This window comes from Typopeltis vanoorti, chromosome 17, assembly GCF_054136105.1.
Source record: "Typopeltis vanoorti isolate ZY-2024b chromosome 17, IOZ_Tvanoo_1.0, whole genome shotgun sequence".
In the NCBI taxonomy this organism is placed as follows: domain Eukaryota; kingdom Metazoa; phylum Arthropoda; class Arachnida; order Uropygi; family Thelyphonidae; genus Typopeltis; species Typopeltis vanoorti.
Genome location: NC_143565.1, coordinates 60750703 through 60768276, shown reverse-complemented (window position 1 = coordinate 60768276; position 17574 = coordinate 60750703). Strand labels below are relative to the sequence as shown.

At 35.6% G+C, this 17574-nt stretch overlaps 1 protein-coding gene across 1 annotated transcript in view; it reads left to right on the top strand.

Annotated features, from left to right (window-relative positions):
- The window catches only part of LOC150097437 (glucose-induced degradation protein 8 homolog), a 96758-nt gene that overhangs the window by 10379 nt on the left and 68805 nt on the right, over positions 1-17574 (top strand). The window contains exon 2 of the mRNA XM_090406795.1: positions 6559-6678. Within this exon, the coding sequence (XP_090262921.1) occupies positions 6559-6678 (120 nt within the window). The remainder of the gene's footprint in view (positions 1-6558; positions 6679-17574) is intronic.

Here is a 17574-nt window from a genome sequence, read left to right as displayed (position 1 = left end):
CTAATTTGTTTAAACATTTCACAATCGGTGCTCTCCACATTCCCTGGCCTATAACTGTCTTAGTAGATATGCTATTCTGTTGATCTCAACTTTACACAAAATAGCTTCAAAATCTTCACACATACTACTGTTTTCCACTTCCACTCTATATCCTTCCATTTCTGTCCTGACAGTATATCATCCTCAGTCAACTAAGGTTCACTTATATTTTAATATATTTTTTAGAGAGTATAGTATATAAGTGGTTATTGATGGCCAACACTAGATGTCTTTATGGTATCTAATTTCTTGGTTCCATGCAGTGGTTGATGATGAATATTTGTCAGCATTAATAAATTGTTTAATACATTCATTTTTTTTTTTTTAATATAGTAAGGATGATTAAGATCAAAATTGCAGGTAATTTCAAACGTCTGTTAGCTTGTGCTATACTTTTTTGTATTCGTGATTACCTGATCTTATTAGGGTGAAATTTAGAAAATTGATAATTTTTCTCGCTCTCATATTTGATAGTGAATTATAATCTTTGGTTAAAGGTGTGAAGACAGTTTTAGTATGGATCCGTTATTAACAGCACATAGGACATCATCAACATATCTATCCTAATAAAAAATTTCTCTGGGGAAAGAGTGGGAGAAAAGGTGATTCACTGTAGGCAAGGAAAATTTCTGCAAGTAGTACACTAATGTTTTGGTCACTGGAAGACCAAAATATGCTTATAAATATTTTGATTATACAGGGTGTCCATGTTGGACCTCCCTAGTTTCAAGGTGTTACTACTACTACTTAAGTGTGTGGGCCACGGTGTTGAAATTGTACAGATGAGAAGGAACACTCACCAAGATTTCGTAAAAAAAAAATTCTGGTTGAAACTTGTAGTCTCTGGAATATTTGAACACCCCAAACCTTACATATTTCTGCATTTCGATTTTTTACCATTCTTCGAAACTATGGAGATCCAATGTGGACACCCTATTTTGTTATTATTATTATTATTCCAAGACCTCATGGAGTCACAGACTTATCTAGGAGGTCCCTTTTGTCTCCCTCTCTCTCTCACAGACACAGAGAGCTCATCATACCATGCGTTAAAAACACATTCAAATTCTCTGCGGACATCATGCTCTCAGGCAATGCATTTCAATCATTCATAACTCTCCATGCAAAAAACCTACTTCTCACTTCCCTGTTCACGCCTTCCTTATATAACTTCCAGGGATGACCTCTTGTTCTCTCCCCAATCTCCCACCATTTTATGAAAAACCTCTTCAGTGTTAATCCTATAACAACCCTTTACCAACCTGTATGTTTCTATCATATCACTCCTCTTCCTATCCACCAGACTTCAAATTGCATTGTCTCAATCTTTCTTCATATTCAACATTCCAGAGATCAGAAATTATTTTGGTTAATTGCCTCTGGACCCTCTCCAATATCTCTTCACCAGGTGATCAAATCTGTGCACAGTAGTCCATATGTGGCCTAATCAGAGCCTTATACAATTGAACCGGAACCTCCTACTTCTACAAGTCAGTGTCCTCTGCATCATTCCCAGAAGTCGTGTTGTCCTCACAGTTTTGGCAATATGTCCTCTAAATTTCAGATCCTTATCCACTAATAGCCCAAGATTTCTTATTTCCTCCACCTCCAACAATATCCCCACCAAGCATAAATCTACATCCCATCTTTGTTTCCCAAATTTTAGATTTTACATTTTGCAACATTGAACTGGCATACCCACTCCCATGTCCTTCATTCAGTCTATTCAAGTCTTCTTGTAAGGCCACAACATCTGCTCAACTCCTCATAGTTCATCCCAACTTTACATCATCTACAAACAACTGAATATCTGCATTCAAATCTTCCCCAGTATTATTAAATTGGATGCGGGCAAAGGCCCTTAAGCAGACCCCTTCATCACTAGCGACTTTCCTCTTCTGGGATATTGCTTCCCCATGCACAACTTGTTGATATCTATCGACAGTCCAATCTCCAATCCAGTGCACTATTCTAATATCCAACCTCATTCACTCTAGTTTGACTATCAACTCGTCATGTGGTAATCTTTCAAAAGCCTTTGCAAAGTCTGAGTATACTACTGTGTATCCATCTCTCTCATCCAATGCTGCTGTCATTTTATTGTAATAAGTAAGTAGATTACTGAAATATGAGCTCCCTTTAGTAAATCCATGCTGTCCATCAAGGGTAATACAATTGTTATTAACCCAATTCTCACCAGTCTTTTCAACACTTGAGCTACAACACTTGACATCACAGATTGTCCTATAATTTAATGCTTGACTTCTGTCACCTCCTTTATGTCAGACTCATATTAATCACCTAACCGGCCATTATGGATCAAATATGCATTCATACTCTTTGTATCCATCATATATTTCAATTTAATATCAATGGTATTACAATTTCAATATGCACTTCACATCCATGATAACCTTTACATCTATACATGTCTTTGTCGGTATCCTTGTTAAACAAATATGTCAAGGTTGCATTGATATATCATCAAGTCCACAACCTTATTAATATAAAGTTTGCTATTCCTGATATACTTCTTCCTCCTCGTCATCCACTACTCTCCATGATGTCGCATTTACAAGGATGAAATACCTTTATGAACTGCTTATTAAATATTCATTCTATTTCGATTATAGTTCAATACAAACTCTAGATACAGTTCAAACTTTGGATCGAAGTTTGTATTGTATGATATATGGTATTGCTAGTAATGTTGTACAATTAGCATTGGAACAGCAATTCCCTCACATTATTCTTGGTCCATTCAGTGAAAGGTTCAACAAGAAGTATTTAGAAATTTTTATACGATTGTTATAAAATTTTTTAATGATCTTCAAATAACAAAACTCGGTTAGCAATCCTTCTAGGTTTGGATTAGCACTTAGAGTTTATATAATAACGACGGGAGTGAAACTTGTTGATTTTATCCACTGGTACACACTCTAGCTGAAAATTTTACATCTCAATCACCAAGATTATTTAAAAATAAATAAAGAAATAAAAAGTAAAAAAAAAAAAAAAATCCAAAATTATGATAGAGGGATTTGGGATTCTAGTTGATTTATAAAACAGTTTTAAAATCATTTTATAATCAGCTGTAGTCAATTGCAAAAATATTATACCATGATTATATTAGAAAATCACATCACTTTATTTAGGAATGGCAAAAAGTTATACATTTTATTTCCAAGAACATTATCAGCACTACATGATTAAGTTTACATTATCATTAATCTCCTAAGAGTCACTTAAGGGCCAAAGCTAAATAACTGGGATGAGACCTCCACAGCGCCTTTCAGGAATGTGGAGAACTGACTGGGGCTTCTGACCTATGTCCAATCCTCACCTTCACGTGGTTCGCCCTGTTAGTAGGTATCTATTGGGTAATGAACGAACAAGGATGGGCTGGCAATTTGGGACTTAGCAATAGAGAGTACAACATAATGAGATTTCATTCCAGCTGGAGCATTGCATGGTTAAACAAGTCCCCTGCTGTTTTTATCAGAGAACCTGGGCGAACATTGAAAAGTCAGCTACTGGAACAGGCTCCAACTTAACATCTAGAAGAAGAATAAACCCAACATTAGAAGAACTGAAGATACGAACCATCAATATAAGGAATATTAATGTAAATGAAATCAAACGTGCAGAAGAATTGGAAAAGTACAATGTGGACATAATTGGCATTACTGAGACAAAGAAGATACAAACAGGTAAGATCTTATTAAATGTTATTTTCAGGATGTTATAGTACAGGATGTTATTTTCAGGCAATAATGATCAAGGAAAGGAAGTTGTAGCAATGGAATTCAACACCAAATATTGAAGATACACTTCTAAAGTAGAGTTTATGTGGGCAGAAATTTGGAGAAAAGGAAAAAGCTAATAATAATGGTATTTACTGTACTTCTGCTTAGGACTTGGACTAGTCATTACTAACACCATGTTTCAACATAAAGATGTGCACAAGTTCACATGGAAAATGCAGTGGCTACACTACATAATTTAGAGGGCCTAGTCAGAAGTTGATTTCCCAGTAATTGGAGTAGAGCTCTCATAGTACCTATCTGTAACAAAGAGAATAAAACTGAATGTGAGAATTACAGAGGAATTTCTGTACTGAGTGTTCCTGGTTAGATTTATGTAGGCATACTTTAAAGAGTTTGAGAAAGATCGTGGAAGAGAAACTTGGAGAAGAACAAGCTGGGTTCATGCCAAATAGAGTTGTCAAGATCAAATTTTCAGTTTAAGACAAATAGTTGAGAAATTGTGGGAATATGATAAGGTGCTCAGAGAAAAGTTTTTTAAAACACTACAATTATATGGGGGTGAATGGAACATTATACGGAGCAATATATAGCCTATATTTAAGTTGACGATCAGCAGTTAGAATTGAAGGAAATATAGGCAGATGGTCTGATTTAATTAAAATCAGGGGTAAGACAAGGATGCACATTATCTCCATTTTTATTCATCACCTGTATGGGTGATGAAATATTATGAAAAAAAGTGGCATTAGGTGTGATATTAGAATTGGATATGTCAAACTTCTTTGCTTTATGCAGATGATGTGCCACTAAACTCATCTACTGAAGTATTGTAATCTCCAGAATTCACTAACTAAATTGAATAATAGTTGTAACAAATCTGCTATGAAAATCAGCAATCAAAAGACCAAAACTATGAAAATAGGCAGGAGCATAGAAAACTTCTGAGTGGAGATCCTATAGAACAAGTAAAATATTTCAGCTATTTAGACACAGTTTTTAGTGAAGATGGCAAGTTAAATCTAGAATAAGCAAAGCTAGTATAGTAGGTAGCCAGCTGAATAAATTTATATGGAATAAGAGAGAAATTAGCCAAAACACCAAACTAGCAGTATACAAGACAGTGGTCAAACCAGTTTTAAGTTGTGGATCTCAGAGTTGGGTTAGAAATAAAGCGCGTGATCAAAGACTAGAGACCACAAATATGAGGGTTCTGAGAATATTGAGGGGGGGGGGGTGAACTAATGGCATCAATGATGATGCCATCAGTTATCCTGATATAATGATACCATTATAAATGGTAGAATCAGGTTAAAAATGAAGATATTAGAAAGGAACTTGACATTGTTAGCATTAAAGAATATGTAAGCAGAGCTATTCTAAGGTGTTTCTGAATATTTTTGAATCCAGGAGTATCTTCACCCATTCTATTTAAGTGGCCGTATGGCCACTTAAATAGAATGGGTGAAGAAATGTTAGCAAAACAAGTGTTTGATGCCATGATGAGTGGAAATATACCCATTGGAAGACCAATGTGTAGGTTGATTGATTCAGTCAGAAGTGACTTTTATGACAATATTGGAGCTCTCACAAGTAATAGATTGATTTAGAGGAAAATTGTTGATAGGAGATTAATGATAATGTAAACTTAATCACGTAGTGCTGTCATATTATCCTGAACAATGACAGGAGTGAAGCATACTATTCTGCATTCACGAGCTAATCTAAGTTGGTATGGCCTTTCCTTGAAGTCAGTCAAGAGAATTCCCTGGCAATCCCAAAAGATTGTTGCCATGATCTTCTTGGCGATCCAAGTAACCTTGGCTTTTCTCGGCAGTGCTTTGCACCACCCCATGGATTCCCGTTTTGGAAAGAGGATCATAAGAAAGGACCATGGTTTTATCCCAGGTTACGGTGGATTTCAGCACTTCTTTCTGATTCCCTTGGCAGAGCTTTTAAAACTTGCGAGAACATGTTACATGATACTCCTGGATTGAAGAGAGTGGTCGTGGTGCCCACTTTGCACTGACATTTATCATGTGAAGCTTCTTATGAATGATGATTGTTATGAAAGTCCCAATCTTGCTGAGATTTCTTTGAGCTTCAGCTGTCTGTCATTGACCAGTTCCTCCTCAACAAGAGAGAAGCATATTCCTCAGTCATCACTTCCACAGGCCTATTATTACGAGGATCATCTTCGATGCTCTCTTTTCCTGGGCGAAACTGTTTATCCCATTTCTTCATGGTGGAATATGAAGGAGACGCTTCCCCATAAACACCATTCAATCACTGTTTGATAGCACTTGGAGAAAGCTCTTCTTTGGTGAAAACTTTATCACAGTGTGGTACTCAATTTTTAACATTACAGCCACTTAGTGCACCATGTGTTAGTCAAATGAGTGCCTCCAACTGAATGATGCAGGTAGCGAGTTGAAACTGGTACACTAAGCTCCCCATAGATGGTTCTATCTGTCACATGTGGCATTTTAAAATTGGCGTGAATTTTATATGTCAGGCCGGAAACTTTTGGAACCTATCAGGAAATCACATTACTTCATTTAAGTGTGGCAAATAGTTATACATCTTATTTATAAGAACGTTATCAGATGTTTCGTGATGATAAATTGCTAATATCTACATTGCTAATTACAGTTGTAAATTTTTGAAGTGTGTGGGAATTTGCTGTTTCTATTTAACCATATGTTTTTGGACTTACCAAATAAGTTGCATTCTTAATAAAACTGCCTTCTTTCAGGATCAGGGGCAGGAGAAAAGCAGGATGAGATTACAAAAGAAGAATGGCTAGAAAAACTTCAGGATTTGCACATTCAGAGGATGGACACAAATCGTCTAATTATGAATTATTTGGTAACAGGTACGGTTTTGTGTCTTATGTAGGTTTTAAATTAGGTGTGAAGAATATTAACTCCAAACAATTTAAAGTTTAGTCAAGAATTTGGTTTTCAGTAGACTATAATGTTACTTTGGTAGCTGTACTTGCTTTACAAGTATTATTTTCTTCAGTACTTTATTTTTTAGTTATTTATTGCATTGCCTGTTGGCAAGTTATCGATTTCCCAATATGTACCCTCAAAAGGCTTACAGGATACCATGACAGTACTATATCATTAAGTTTACGTTATTACTAATCTATTGTTAGCAGTGTTTTTGCAAATTTATTCTGTCACTTGTTAGCATTTCAGTATTGTCAGATATTATATATGTCTTTTAAGGCACTTCCAACTATATCAGTCTACCTAGATCTTTATCTCCCTCTTGGTCTTTTTCTGCCATCCTGGCATCAAACATTAGTATACTAACCTTTCCACTACCAATCTGTTTAAGTGACCATATACTACCTTAGTTCTGTTTACACGTTCATAAATGTGTCATGTTCCTTTCTGGTATGTATGTTATGTAGCAGTGGAATCAAATTAAAAATTGATACTATCTGTTCTCTTCCCTAAATTTTCAAGTTCTCATATCTGAGGTCTCTAGTCTTTGATCAGCTATTTTATTTCTAATATATTTCTTAGAATTGTAGGTTAATAAAATTGGTTTGGGCAATGTCCTGTAAACAGCTAGTTTATTATTTGGACTAATTTCTCTCTCTTTCTCTCTCTCTCTCTTATTTCATATAAATTTATTTGACTCTCCACCACCAGCTTTGCTTATTCTGTTGCCTATTTTCATATTTAATTTGCCATTTTCACTGAAAATTGTGCCTAAATAGCTGTACTATTTTGCTGGTTGTATAGGTTCTGAATTTGAGAATGTAGTTGAAGTTCTCCATGTGCCTGAATATTTTCACAGTTTAGGTCTTTTTATTGCTAATTTTCATGCCAAATTTGTTACAGCTTCAATTCATTTAAAGAATACCAGAAACTGCAAGGGATTTGTTTAGGAACAAAGATAAATTTTGATATCTCCCGTTCTGATATCAAGTTTAATACCGTTCTTTCATAATATGATTCATATGGATGAATGAAATCACCTTCCTGTATTTCCTTGACCATTCTACCTTCTGATTTACAACTCAGTCACAGACTTGCCTTATACATTTGTGTAATGGCTGATTTACACTGTACAGTTGTAGCATTTTAATCAGCTGTTCTTTTGGCACATTGTCATGCACATTTTCCATTTCTTGAAAACTTAAATACTGATCATTTTATTCCCATGATTTCTCAACTGTTTGGTTCAAACTATTTGACCTGAACCAAATTGTTCTTCAAGTTTCTCTTACACAATTTTCTTAGCCTCTTCTTAGTTATGCTTGCATAAATTTTACCTGGAGCACTCAGTGAGGAAATTCTAATTCGTTCTAGTTTCCTTTATTTTTACAGATGTGAACTATGTTGAGAGTTCTACTCCAGTCATCTGGAATTCAGCCTCTGACCAGGTATTATTAGTTATGTAGCCCAGTCATTGTCAGATATCTAGGCCAGCTCTTTCTGCATTTCAGGCTTTTGATATCTTTTATTTCCTCAGGTATTGATATATATATATATTATATATCAGTTATATAATAATAGTGTGTGTGTGTGTGTGTGTGTGTGTGTGTGTGTGTGTGTGTGTGTGTGTGTGTGTGTGTTGCTCTGGTATGATAATGTGGAATAGAGAAAAGCAGGAATATTGGATGAGATGATAGCAAGTGTGTTTAGAATATGAGGAAGAGAGTCTGGAATATGTGGATGTGTGTAGTACGTTTGAGAATGAAAGAGATGTATTATATTTTAATGCAGGCATTTGGAGAGACTGTTGTTTTCTGGGAAACTAGAATTGCAAGGATGGAACATAGCAGGGATGGCCTCATTTGGGATAGTGGCTTGAGAAATGAGAGGGTGTATACTATATTGCAGAGTCTAGTGGAGTATGCTGAGAATAATAATGGCTATAAGAATACTGGCAGTGCACTGTTTTTTTTTTTTCCTGTATAAAAATGCTAGGAGCATTAGGAATAAAGGGAATGAGTTTGTGGCATTGAGTTACTCATCTCCCCCAAAGATTATCAGTATCAGTTAAACTTGGCTGAGAAAGATGTTCTAATAGGGACAGCAATTGAATGATACAGCATATTTCAGCATGATATTGCCAGCCTGGTTGGATGAGTGGTTAGCTCATCCACTCTCTAACCAAAAGGCTGTGAGTTTGAATCCCACTGTGGGTATGGATGTTTCTGATTGTCTGTGAAAACTAGTGGCAAAGGCATGGCATTGGTGTAGATGTGATTTGCTGTAGTTGGTGGATTGAGTGGTGGAGACGGAAAGTTGCAGAGTAGGTACCCTTGAACAAGGGTACCTCCCTCGATGAGTCTTTGGACTCCTTGGACGTGTCAAGTAATAATAATGATATGGAAAGTAAATGTGGTGGAGTGTTATTCATGATAAGAGGTGAATTGTATCCTCTTTCAGGGGAGAATCTCAGGAGAAATAACTGTAATGGCTTTGAGAGTATATGGTGTGAGATGGACATATATAAGACTAAGATATTTAGTGTGATGTTATTACACACCAGGGAATATGAGGTCTAGCAGAAAAGTAATGAGATTTTTTTTATCACAACAATTGGTAGCACTGTCGAACGGATGGCAACAACATAGTATGTTAGTGATTCTGCTCTTTTCTGTCAATAGTAGCTTCTATTTTTTTTCTTCTGCAGTGGAGAAGGTTTTGCCAAAACTTTATAAACTTGTATTCTTGTATGCTTTTGAACTTGATTAGGTTTGAAAATATTATTGATCATTCCTGTTAACTTTAGAAAGTTTGAAATTTTGATATCAATGTTAGCTTCTTTTTTATGTGATACAGCACATCCAAGGTATCTGAAGCAGTTAATTTGTTCTAAAATTTTATTTTCAATCCTGATTTTACTTCTAACTTTATATCTTCCTTTAAAAGCCACGATTTTTGTTTTGTCTGTTGATACAAGGTGACAAATATCTTGGGACAGGGGAGATGCATATACAGTGGTGTACTTGGATTTTGCAAAAGCTTTTGATAGGCTCCCACACGACAAACTATTAAATAAATTGAAACAGATGGGACTGGATAACAGACTTGAGAAATAAAATTTTCAGGGTTCAGTTTTGGGACAATTGTTGTTTGTTAATGATATGGAGATGTGTGTTTAATTATGTTTAATTAGTGATATGCAGCTGTTTGCAGACAATGCAAAATTGGGGAGAGCAATGCAGAGTCAAGCAGATGCAGGAGGACTTGAATAGTTTCCATGAATGGGCAGGCAAGTATAACTGTCAGGTCAATGTTACAAAGTGCAAAGTTTTGCAATTTGGTAAGATCTGTATAAAGATCTGGTCATAAAGTTTTCATGGTGATGAGGATATGTTGGAAAGGATTCAGAGAAGATTCACAAAGGTTGTCAGTGGTCTTTGAAATGTGAAGTATGAGGACAGATTGAGAGAATGTAAATTGCAAAGCCTCATGAATAGGAGGAGGAGGAGGATATGTTTGAGACATATAAGCTAGTCAGGGGTTATTATCAGATTGACTTGAAAGAGATTTTTCATAATAGAATGAGAGAGAGGGTGGGTAGAACAAGAGGCCATTGCTAGAAACTGTATAAAGAGGGTGTGAGCAGAGGAGTGAGGAGCAAGTTCTTTGCATGGAGAGTGGTTGGTGAGTGGAATACATTGCCCGAGTATGTTGTGAATGTAGACACATTGAATCATTTTAAGGTACAGTTGGATGAGCATTGTGTGCAATACCTCCCGTGAAGAGTCTCTATCTCTCCATAGTGGTCTGATGTTAATAATAATAATAATTTACATTCCAAATTTTTTAGCAGTTATATTTGAGAAACATATTGATCTTTGGAGTTCATCTTCACTTCTTGCTATGATTATCTGGTCATCTGCAAACAAAAGGATATTAAGTATAGTTCAGTGATCCACTTTAAATGTGGTTTTACATTTTTCTTCCATTTCTCCACTATTTCACCATTACAGATATGAAATAAAAGTGGTGACATTGGGCATCCTTGACTTGACCCCCTGTTATTATATATATATATATATATATATATATATCTACCCTATAGATATAAAATGATAAGCCTTTTAATGTCACGTTTTTCAAATATTTCACTATTTGAAACATTTTGAAACTCGGGCTACCCTGAGTGTCGAGTCTTCAAAATTCGAGTCATCAGAATTCAAGAAAAACCAGCCTACCAGTCCAGAACTTGGGGGATTCCACGCCTATGGCGTGAAACCCCCTTTCATATCTTCAAAATTCGAGTGATCATAATTCAAGGAGAACCGGCCTACCAGTCTGGAACTCGGAGGGGGGGGGGTTCCCTGTGTATTTGGGGAGGGAAGAGTAATGGAACTAATGGAAAAGCTAAGAACGCCAGACATTCTTAGCCAACGGCTATAATCCCTACAAAACAGATAAAATACTACACGGCCCCATTACTCTTCCGTCCCCCTAATACACAGGAACACAACATGACCATCTCTATTCCATATGTCAGAGGTACATCAGAAAAGATAGCCAAAGTACTAATGAAACATGGCCTTTGCACTACTTTCAAACAGGATATAAAAACTAGCAACTCTGATCTGCTCACCAAAGGATAAACTTCACCCTTTAGCACACCCAGGAGTGTATGAAGTTCCCTGTAACTGTGACTGACTTTGCCTACTATGGACAAACAGGAAGATCAGTTAACATCTGCCTGGAAGAACATAAAAAATACATTGGCTACTATTACTATGGCAATTGAGGACTGGCAGACCATGCTTTGTATACTCCACACAGGATTAGATGGAAGAAAACAAATGTGCTATTTAGGAGTTGTTACAGATCTGAAGATTATTTTTTTGAGTCAGCAATGGCTTTGAAGAATTCTCCTAACCTGAACAAGTATGGTTGCATTAATTTGCCAAAAATTTGGGAGACTGTCATCCTAAGAGCAACTCCTACATAGCAGTAATGATTTTTATTTATTTATTTTTTTCCAACATTAAAGGGTGCGATAAATAGGACTTATTAATCTTTTATCTAGCCTGACCTCTAGTGAGAAAAGAAAAAATAAAATTAAATAAAGTTTAAAAAACAAACAAACAGAATTTAGAACAGATGGCTCTGGCTCTGTGTGAGTGTTTTTAAAATGCCATACTGTTGGACTGGATGATGATGATGTGATTGTTTATGTAGGTATCTTCTTGTGTGTAGGCTTTCTGTAAATGGAAAAAGATAGTGATCCATCTGAAAGGCAGGTGATTAATGTGTCAAGAAATGGTAAACAGTTATTCGATTCTTTTTCTACTGTGAAGTGGAATTTGGGGTGTTGGCTGTTTAGGTAAGTGACAAACACATCCAAAGTGTCTTGTCCATAGGGCCAGATGGCAAACACATCATCTCGTACATAGTGTAACCACACTAGTGGCTTGTATGTAGCTGTGGTAAGTATTTTGTTTTTAAAGTGTTTCATGTAAAAATTTGCTAACGGGTGCAGAGGGACCCATAGCAGTACCATTAATCTGTTTGTAGAATTTTCTTCCCCATGTAAAGTAACCTGCATTCATAGTAAATTTAAATAATTCAAAAATATCAGGGGGGGGGGAATTTAGACTTGATTAAATCAAGAGTGTCTATAAGTGGTACATTGGTAAATAAAGAGGTGATATCAAAACTAACCATTGTCTGAATTTTTTAGGATAAGATTTTTAACTCATGTTTTGAAATGGACCGAATTATTTACTAAAGTAGAGGAGTTGCCAGTAAGGGGAGCAAGCGACTTGGCTAAATGGCCAGAACCATTTGTTCTAACGATACAGCTCTGACCACAGAACTCAAATATCTGCACCATATGTTCCTTCCCAATGACTATAATCCCATCCCTACAAAATAGATAAAATACTACATAGTCCCATTACTCTGCCTAATCCAGCGAAATATAAGCAGTTAATAAAACATCTCTTTGATAAAATTGTGTAGTGTTATTTGTACCGTTAAAAAATAAGTCATGAATAACCATCAACACCTAAGCTTATCTGTTAGATTGATGATTCTACACAGAGAAGATATTGTATACCTGTTTGGCCATAGTAGAACAGTTTGCAACTGCAGGGGAACAGTTAAGTCTAGGGAAGGTGGCTGGTCTTTGGTGGAGCAGATAGGGGATGCCAATTTTTTATGTTGTCTGGTTATAATGTTGTATTTCCTTAGGATTTTTGTCACTTTTTTGTATATGCCCTGGATATATGGAATGGTGATAGATCTTGAGTAATCTCTGCTCTGAAGGAGGGGGGAGGAGTTGTGGTTACAGGATTTTAATATTTTTTTGGGATTGTAGCCTTTGTCTAAGAAAGTGTTGAGAATATGGTCAATTTCAGTAGTTAGGACACTGTTATCAGAACTAATTAATATTGCCCTGTTATATAAGAGTTTTTATAATCCCATATTGCTGGGAGGGAGAGTGGTGGTGCTGCTGGTGAATGTATCTATCTGTATGTGTAGGTTTTCTGTAAACAGAGAATGCCAGTGATCCATCAAAGTTAATGTGTAATCAGAGTGTCTAGGAATGCGTTGTTTTCCTTTTGTAAGGTAAACTGAATCCTGGGGTGTTGATTGCTTAGATATGTTAATTCGTGGAGCATATCCAGGCTATGTGGCCAAATGGAGAACACATCCACATAGCGTAGCCAGATAGTGGGTAGAGCAGACTAAAAAAATCTCGCACTCCAAGACACTGACATAATTGTCAGTTTTGATGTCTCCTCTTTATTCACTAATATCTCACTTGAAGATATCTTAGACCAAGAGTGGCCAACCTATGGTTCATGCTTCAAAAGTGGGACATTGGATCCCAAAGATAATAATAAAAAGTAACTTAAGTATAAAGAGCTAATAAGCTTCATTTCGGCAATGAAAACATTACTTAAATTAAGGGGATATTAAATCCCACATAGTTTTAAAACCGAATAAGAAACTCAAAGATTGGAATCAGAGAGTTTCTTGCCGAATATAGTAAACTATAAAGTATCGGCGACACTAGCATTAGCCAATGCAAGTGATCTTAGTACGTAGTACAATACCGGACGACTCGTTGTAAAGGTGGGGGAAGTTCAGATCGCTATTCTTAGGTATTTTCCATAATGTAAAAACACATTTCCTAGGAAATGTATGCTGTTATTACATTATGGAGGGAGGTCACTACCCAGACCGGTTTCAGCCTTTTTTAAGGCTTCATCAGTGAGTAGCTAGACCTAATGCCAAAGTGTATAGCGAAAAGAACTTATATACTCTGCGAACGAGTTTTCCAAACAGGTGCAGCCATTAAGTTACTTAAATATAAAGTGCTAATAAGCTTCATTTCGGCAATGAAAACATTACTTAAATTAAGGGGATATTAAATCCCACATAGTTTTAAAACCGAATAAGAAACTCAAAGATTGGAATCAGAGAGTTTCTTGCCGAATATAGTAAACTATAAAGTATCGGCGACACTAGCGTTATCCAATGCAAGTGATCCTAGTACATAGTACAATACCGGACGACTCGTTGCAAAGGTGGGGGAAGTTCAGATCGCTATTCTTAGGTATTTTCCATAATGTAAAAACACATTTCCTGGGAAATGTATGCTGTTATTACATTATGGAGGGAGGTCACTACCCAGACCGGTTTCAGCCTTTTTTGAGGCTTCATCAGTGAGTAGCTAGACCTAATGCCAAAGTGTATAGCGAAAAGAACTTATATACTCTGCGAACGAGTTTTCCAAACAGGAAAACTATACTATACACTTTGGCATTAGGTCTAGCTACTCACTGATGAAGCCTCAAAAAAGGCTGAAACCGGTCTGGGTAGTGACCTCCCTCCATAATGTAATAACAGCATACATTTCCTACGAAATGTGTTTTTACATTATGGAAAATACCTAAGAATAGCGATCTGAACTTCCCCCACCTTTGCAACGAGTTGTCCGGTATTGTACTACGTACTAGGATCACTTGCATTGGCTAACGCTAGTGTCGCCGATACTTTATAGTTTACTATATTCGGCAAGAAACTCTCTGATTCCAATCTTTGAGTTTCTTATTCGGTTTTAAAACTATGTGGGATTTAATATCCCCTTAATTTAAGTAATAAAAAGTAAGCCTATTCATGCAAAAAAATATTAACCAAAAATCAATTTGTAGAAAAAAAGCTGAAAACATTTTAGCGATTTTATTTTTTCATGCATATCTTTTGCACGTTCACTTCTTTTATCCTGAGGCACCAAGTGTTAGCAATAGCGATGCATTGCAGGTTTATGTCAGTCAGTTTACAACTGATACTTGTGTGTGCTTCACAGTTGTGCTTTGTTCGTCCTTTGTGAACGTTTGCAGATTTATACTTTTTTGAATGTTAAGCCTTGTTTTTATGTTCAAAATGAGCAAAAGAAAAACAGAAGATAAGCGTGAATTCAATGAACAGTAGGAAAATAAGTTCTTATTTGTGGTGAATCCGTCAGGAAAACTTGTGTATTGTTTGCGAAAACACTTTCTCACGTAATTAAAAGACATGATTTTAATAGACGCTATAAAACAAAACATCAGACTGAAGTAGAAGGAAAACTGAAGTTAGTGCTTGGGTCTGAGTTATGGAGTGAATGAGATTAAGAAAAAGGAAGAAATCAAAAGAAGACAAAATATGTTTGTTAAAAGAAGTTATAAAAGTTGGTGATGACAGAAGCATCCTACAAAATTGCTTTAGCATTTGCCAAAAAACAGAAGTCTTTCTCTGATGGAGAAGAAATTGTTAAGCCTTGTCTCCAAATATTTGCAAGATGTCTTGGTAATAAAAGTATTGAAAGGAAAGTAGATGAAATTGCTCTGTCAAAGCAAACAGTTACAAGATGCACTGAAGAATTCTCTCATGATGTACCTGAGCAACTGAAAGACCTTGTCCGTGCTTGTACTTTGTTTTCTTTAGCTTTGGTTATATCTACTGACATATGTGATGTAGCCCAGTTAAGCATTTTTATAAGATGAATTGATAATTTTTACATTTTTGAAGAACTTATTGGCCTTGAATCACTTCATAGGAAAACAAGAGGACAGACACGAAGATGCCAACAGTTAAAGTGTGGAGAAATCTGCAACCAAATATTATTATTATACTAATTTATGATTAAGAAAATATGAATAGAATCAATGGTGATACGGAAATCAAGGTACGCTATTTTGAAATCCTAAAATGTAAAAAGGCAAGGTTAATAAACCATCTCACTTTTCTAAAACGTTGCCGAGATAACTGCATAATTCCTAGTTTTGCAGTTACGCATAATTGTGAGATTGTTTAAACTTATAATGTACCCTGAAGATGCCAACAGTTAAAGTGTGGCGAAATCTGCAACCGAATATTATTATTATACTAATTTATGATCAAGAAAATAAGAGGACAGACATATTTGAGAAAGTGAAATCATGTTAGAAAAATCTACAAGTAGATTCTAGTAAGTTCATCAGGTAAAGCCACTGGTACAATTTTGCTTGAAAACTTTTCTTGTCATCCTTTATTAAAATATCACTGCATTTATACACCAAGAGTTACTGTGTGGAAAAGCATTAAATTTGCTACATGTTACATTACTGGTTGTGAAATATGTGAATAAAATTAGAGCAAGAGGATTAAACAAGAGAATTCAGAGAATATTGTGAAATGTTAGATTTGGAATACGGCAATCTCGTTCTTCATTGTGAGGTGTGCTGGCTTTCTAGAGGACAGGTTCTGAGTAGATTTTGGATACTGAAAAATACTATTCATAATTTTCTAGAAGAGAAAAATGAGCTGCTTGAGGAAAGAACCCTTTTATGTGGTACCCTAAAGAACCCTAAAAATGCTAAATCACAAACAGTTGGCTGTTTGATTTAGCATTTTTAGTTGATGTTACCAGACATTCTCGTTGATCTAAATTTGAAACTGCTGGGCAAGAACAAATTATTTCCTAGCATAGTAAATGATATCAGTGTGTTCAACATGAAGTTAAAATGTTTACCTTTCAGTTAGAAAATTAGGATTTGAGCTACTTTCTGCATGTAAAAGAGCAAAGTGAATATGCTGAAGATAATGGCAATTTTACAAAATATATCGAAAAAAATCAGTTATTGCAAGAGTCAGCTGAAAGTTGTTTTCATGATTTTGCTAAAGAAGAGGACTTAGTGAACAAAAAATTATGAAGATGCCTAATAACATACAAATGGTACTTATTGACTTGAAAACAAATTCGCTACTGAACATGAAATTTGATGAGCTTACCTCAGTTACAAATGCTTCTGCCATGATTAATTTCTGGTGATCATTACCCTCTGAGCATTTTCCAGAATTAAGAAAATTTACCCAGAGTTATATCTGACAATTTGGAATGATGTACATATGTGAACAAGCATTTTCAGCCATGAAACTGATTAAAAACAAAATGAGGTCGTGATTGACTGATTCAAATTTGAAGAATTCTCTGCTACTCTCAGTAACTAATTTAATTCCAAATATTAAAAGTTTGGCAAAATCAAAACAGACTCAAAAGTCTCATTAAGGTAAGTAATATTTATCTTGTTTTTATATTAAATCAATATATCATGTCAATATTAACATTTTTAAGGGAGTTTTTAAGGGTACAAGAGTTGTATGACGCATTTAAACTTGTGCGTGAAAAAATTGGTGCATGGAATGTAAAAGATTGGCCTCCCCTGCCTTAGACTACATCCAAGCCATATTTCCTCCTGATATCTTAGCCCTTCAGTTCACAATGAACTCAGGCTATT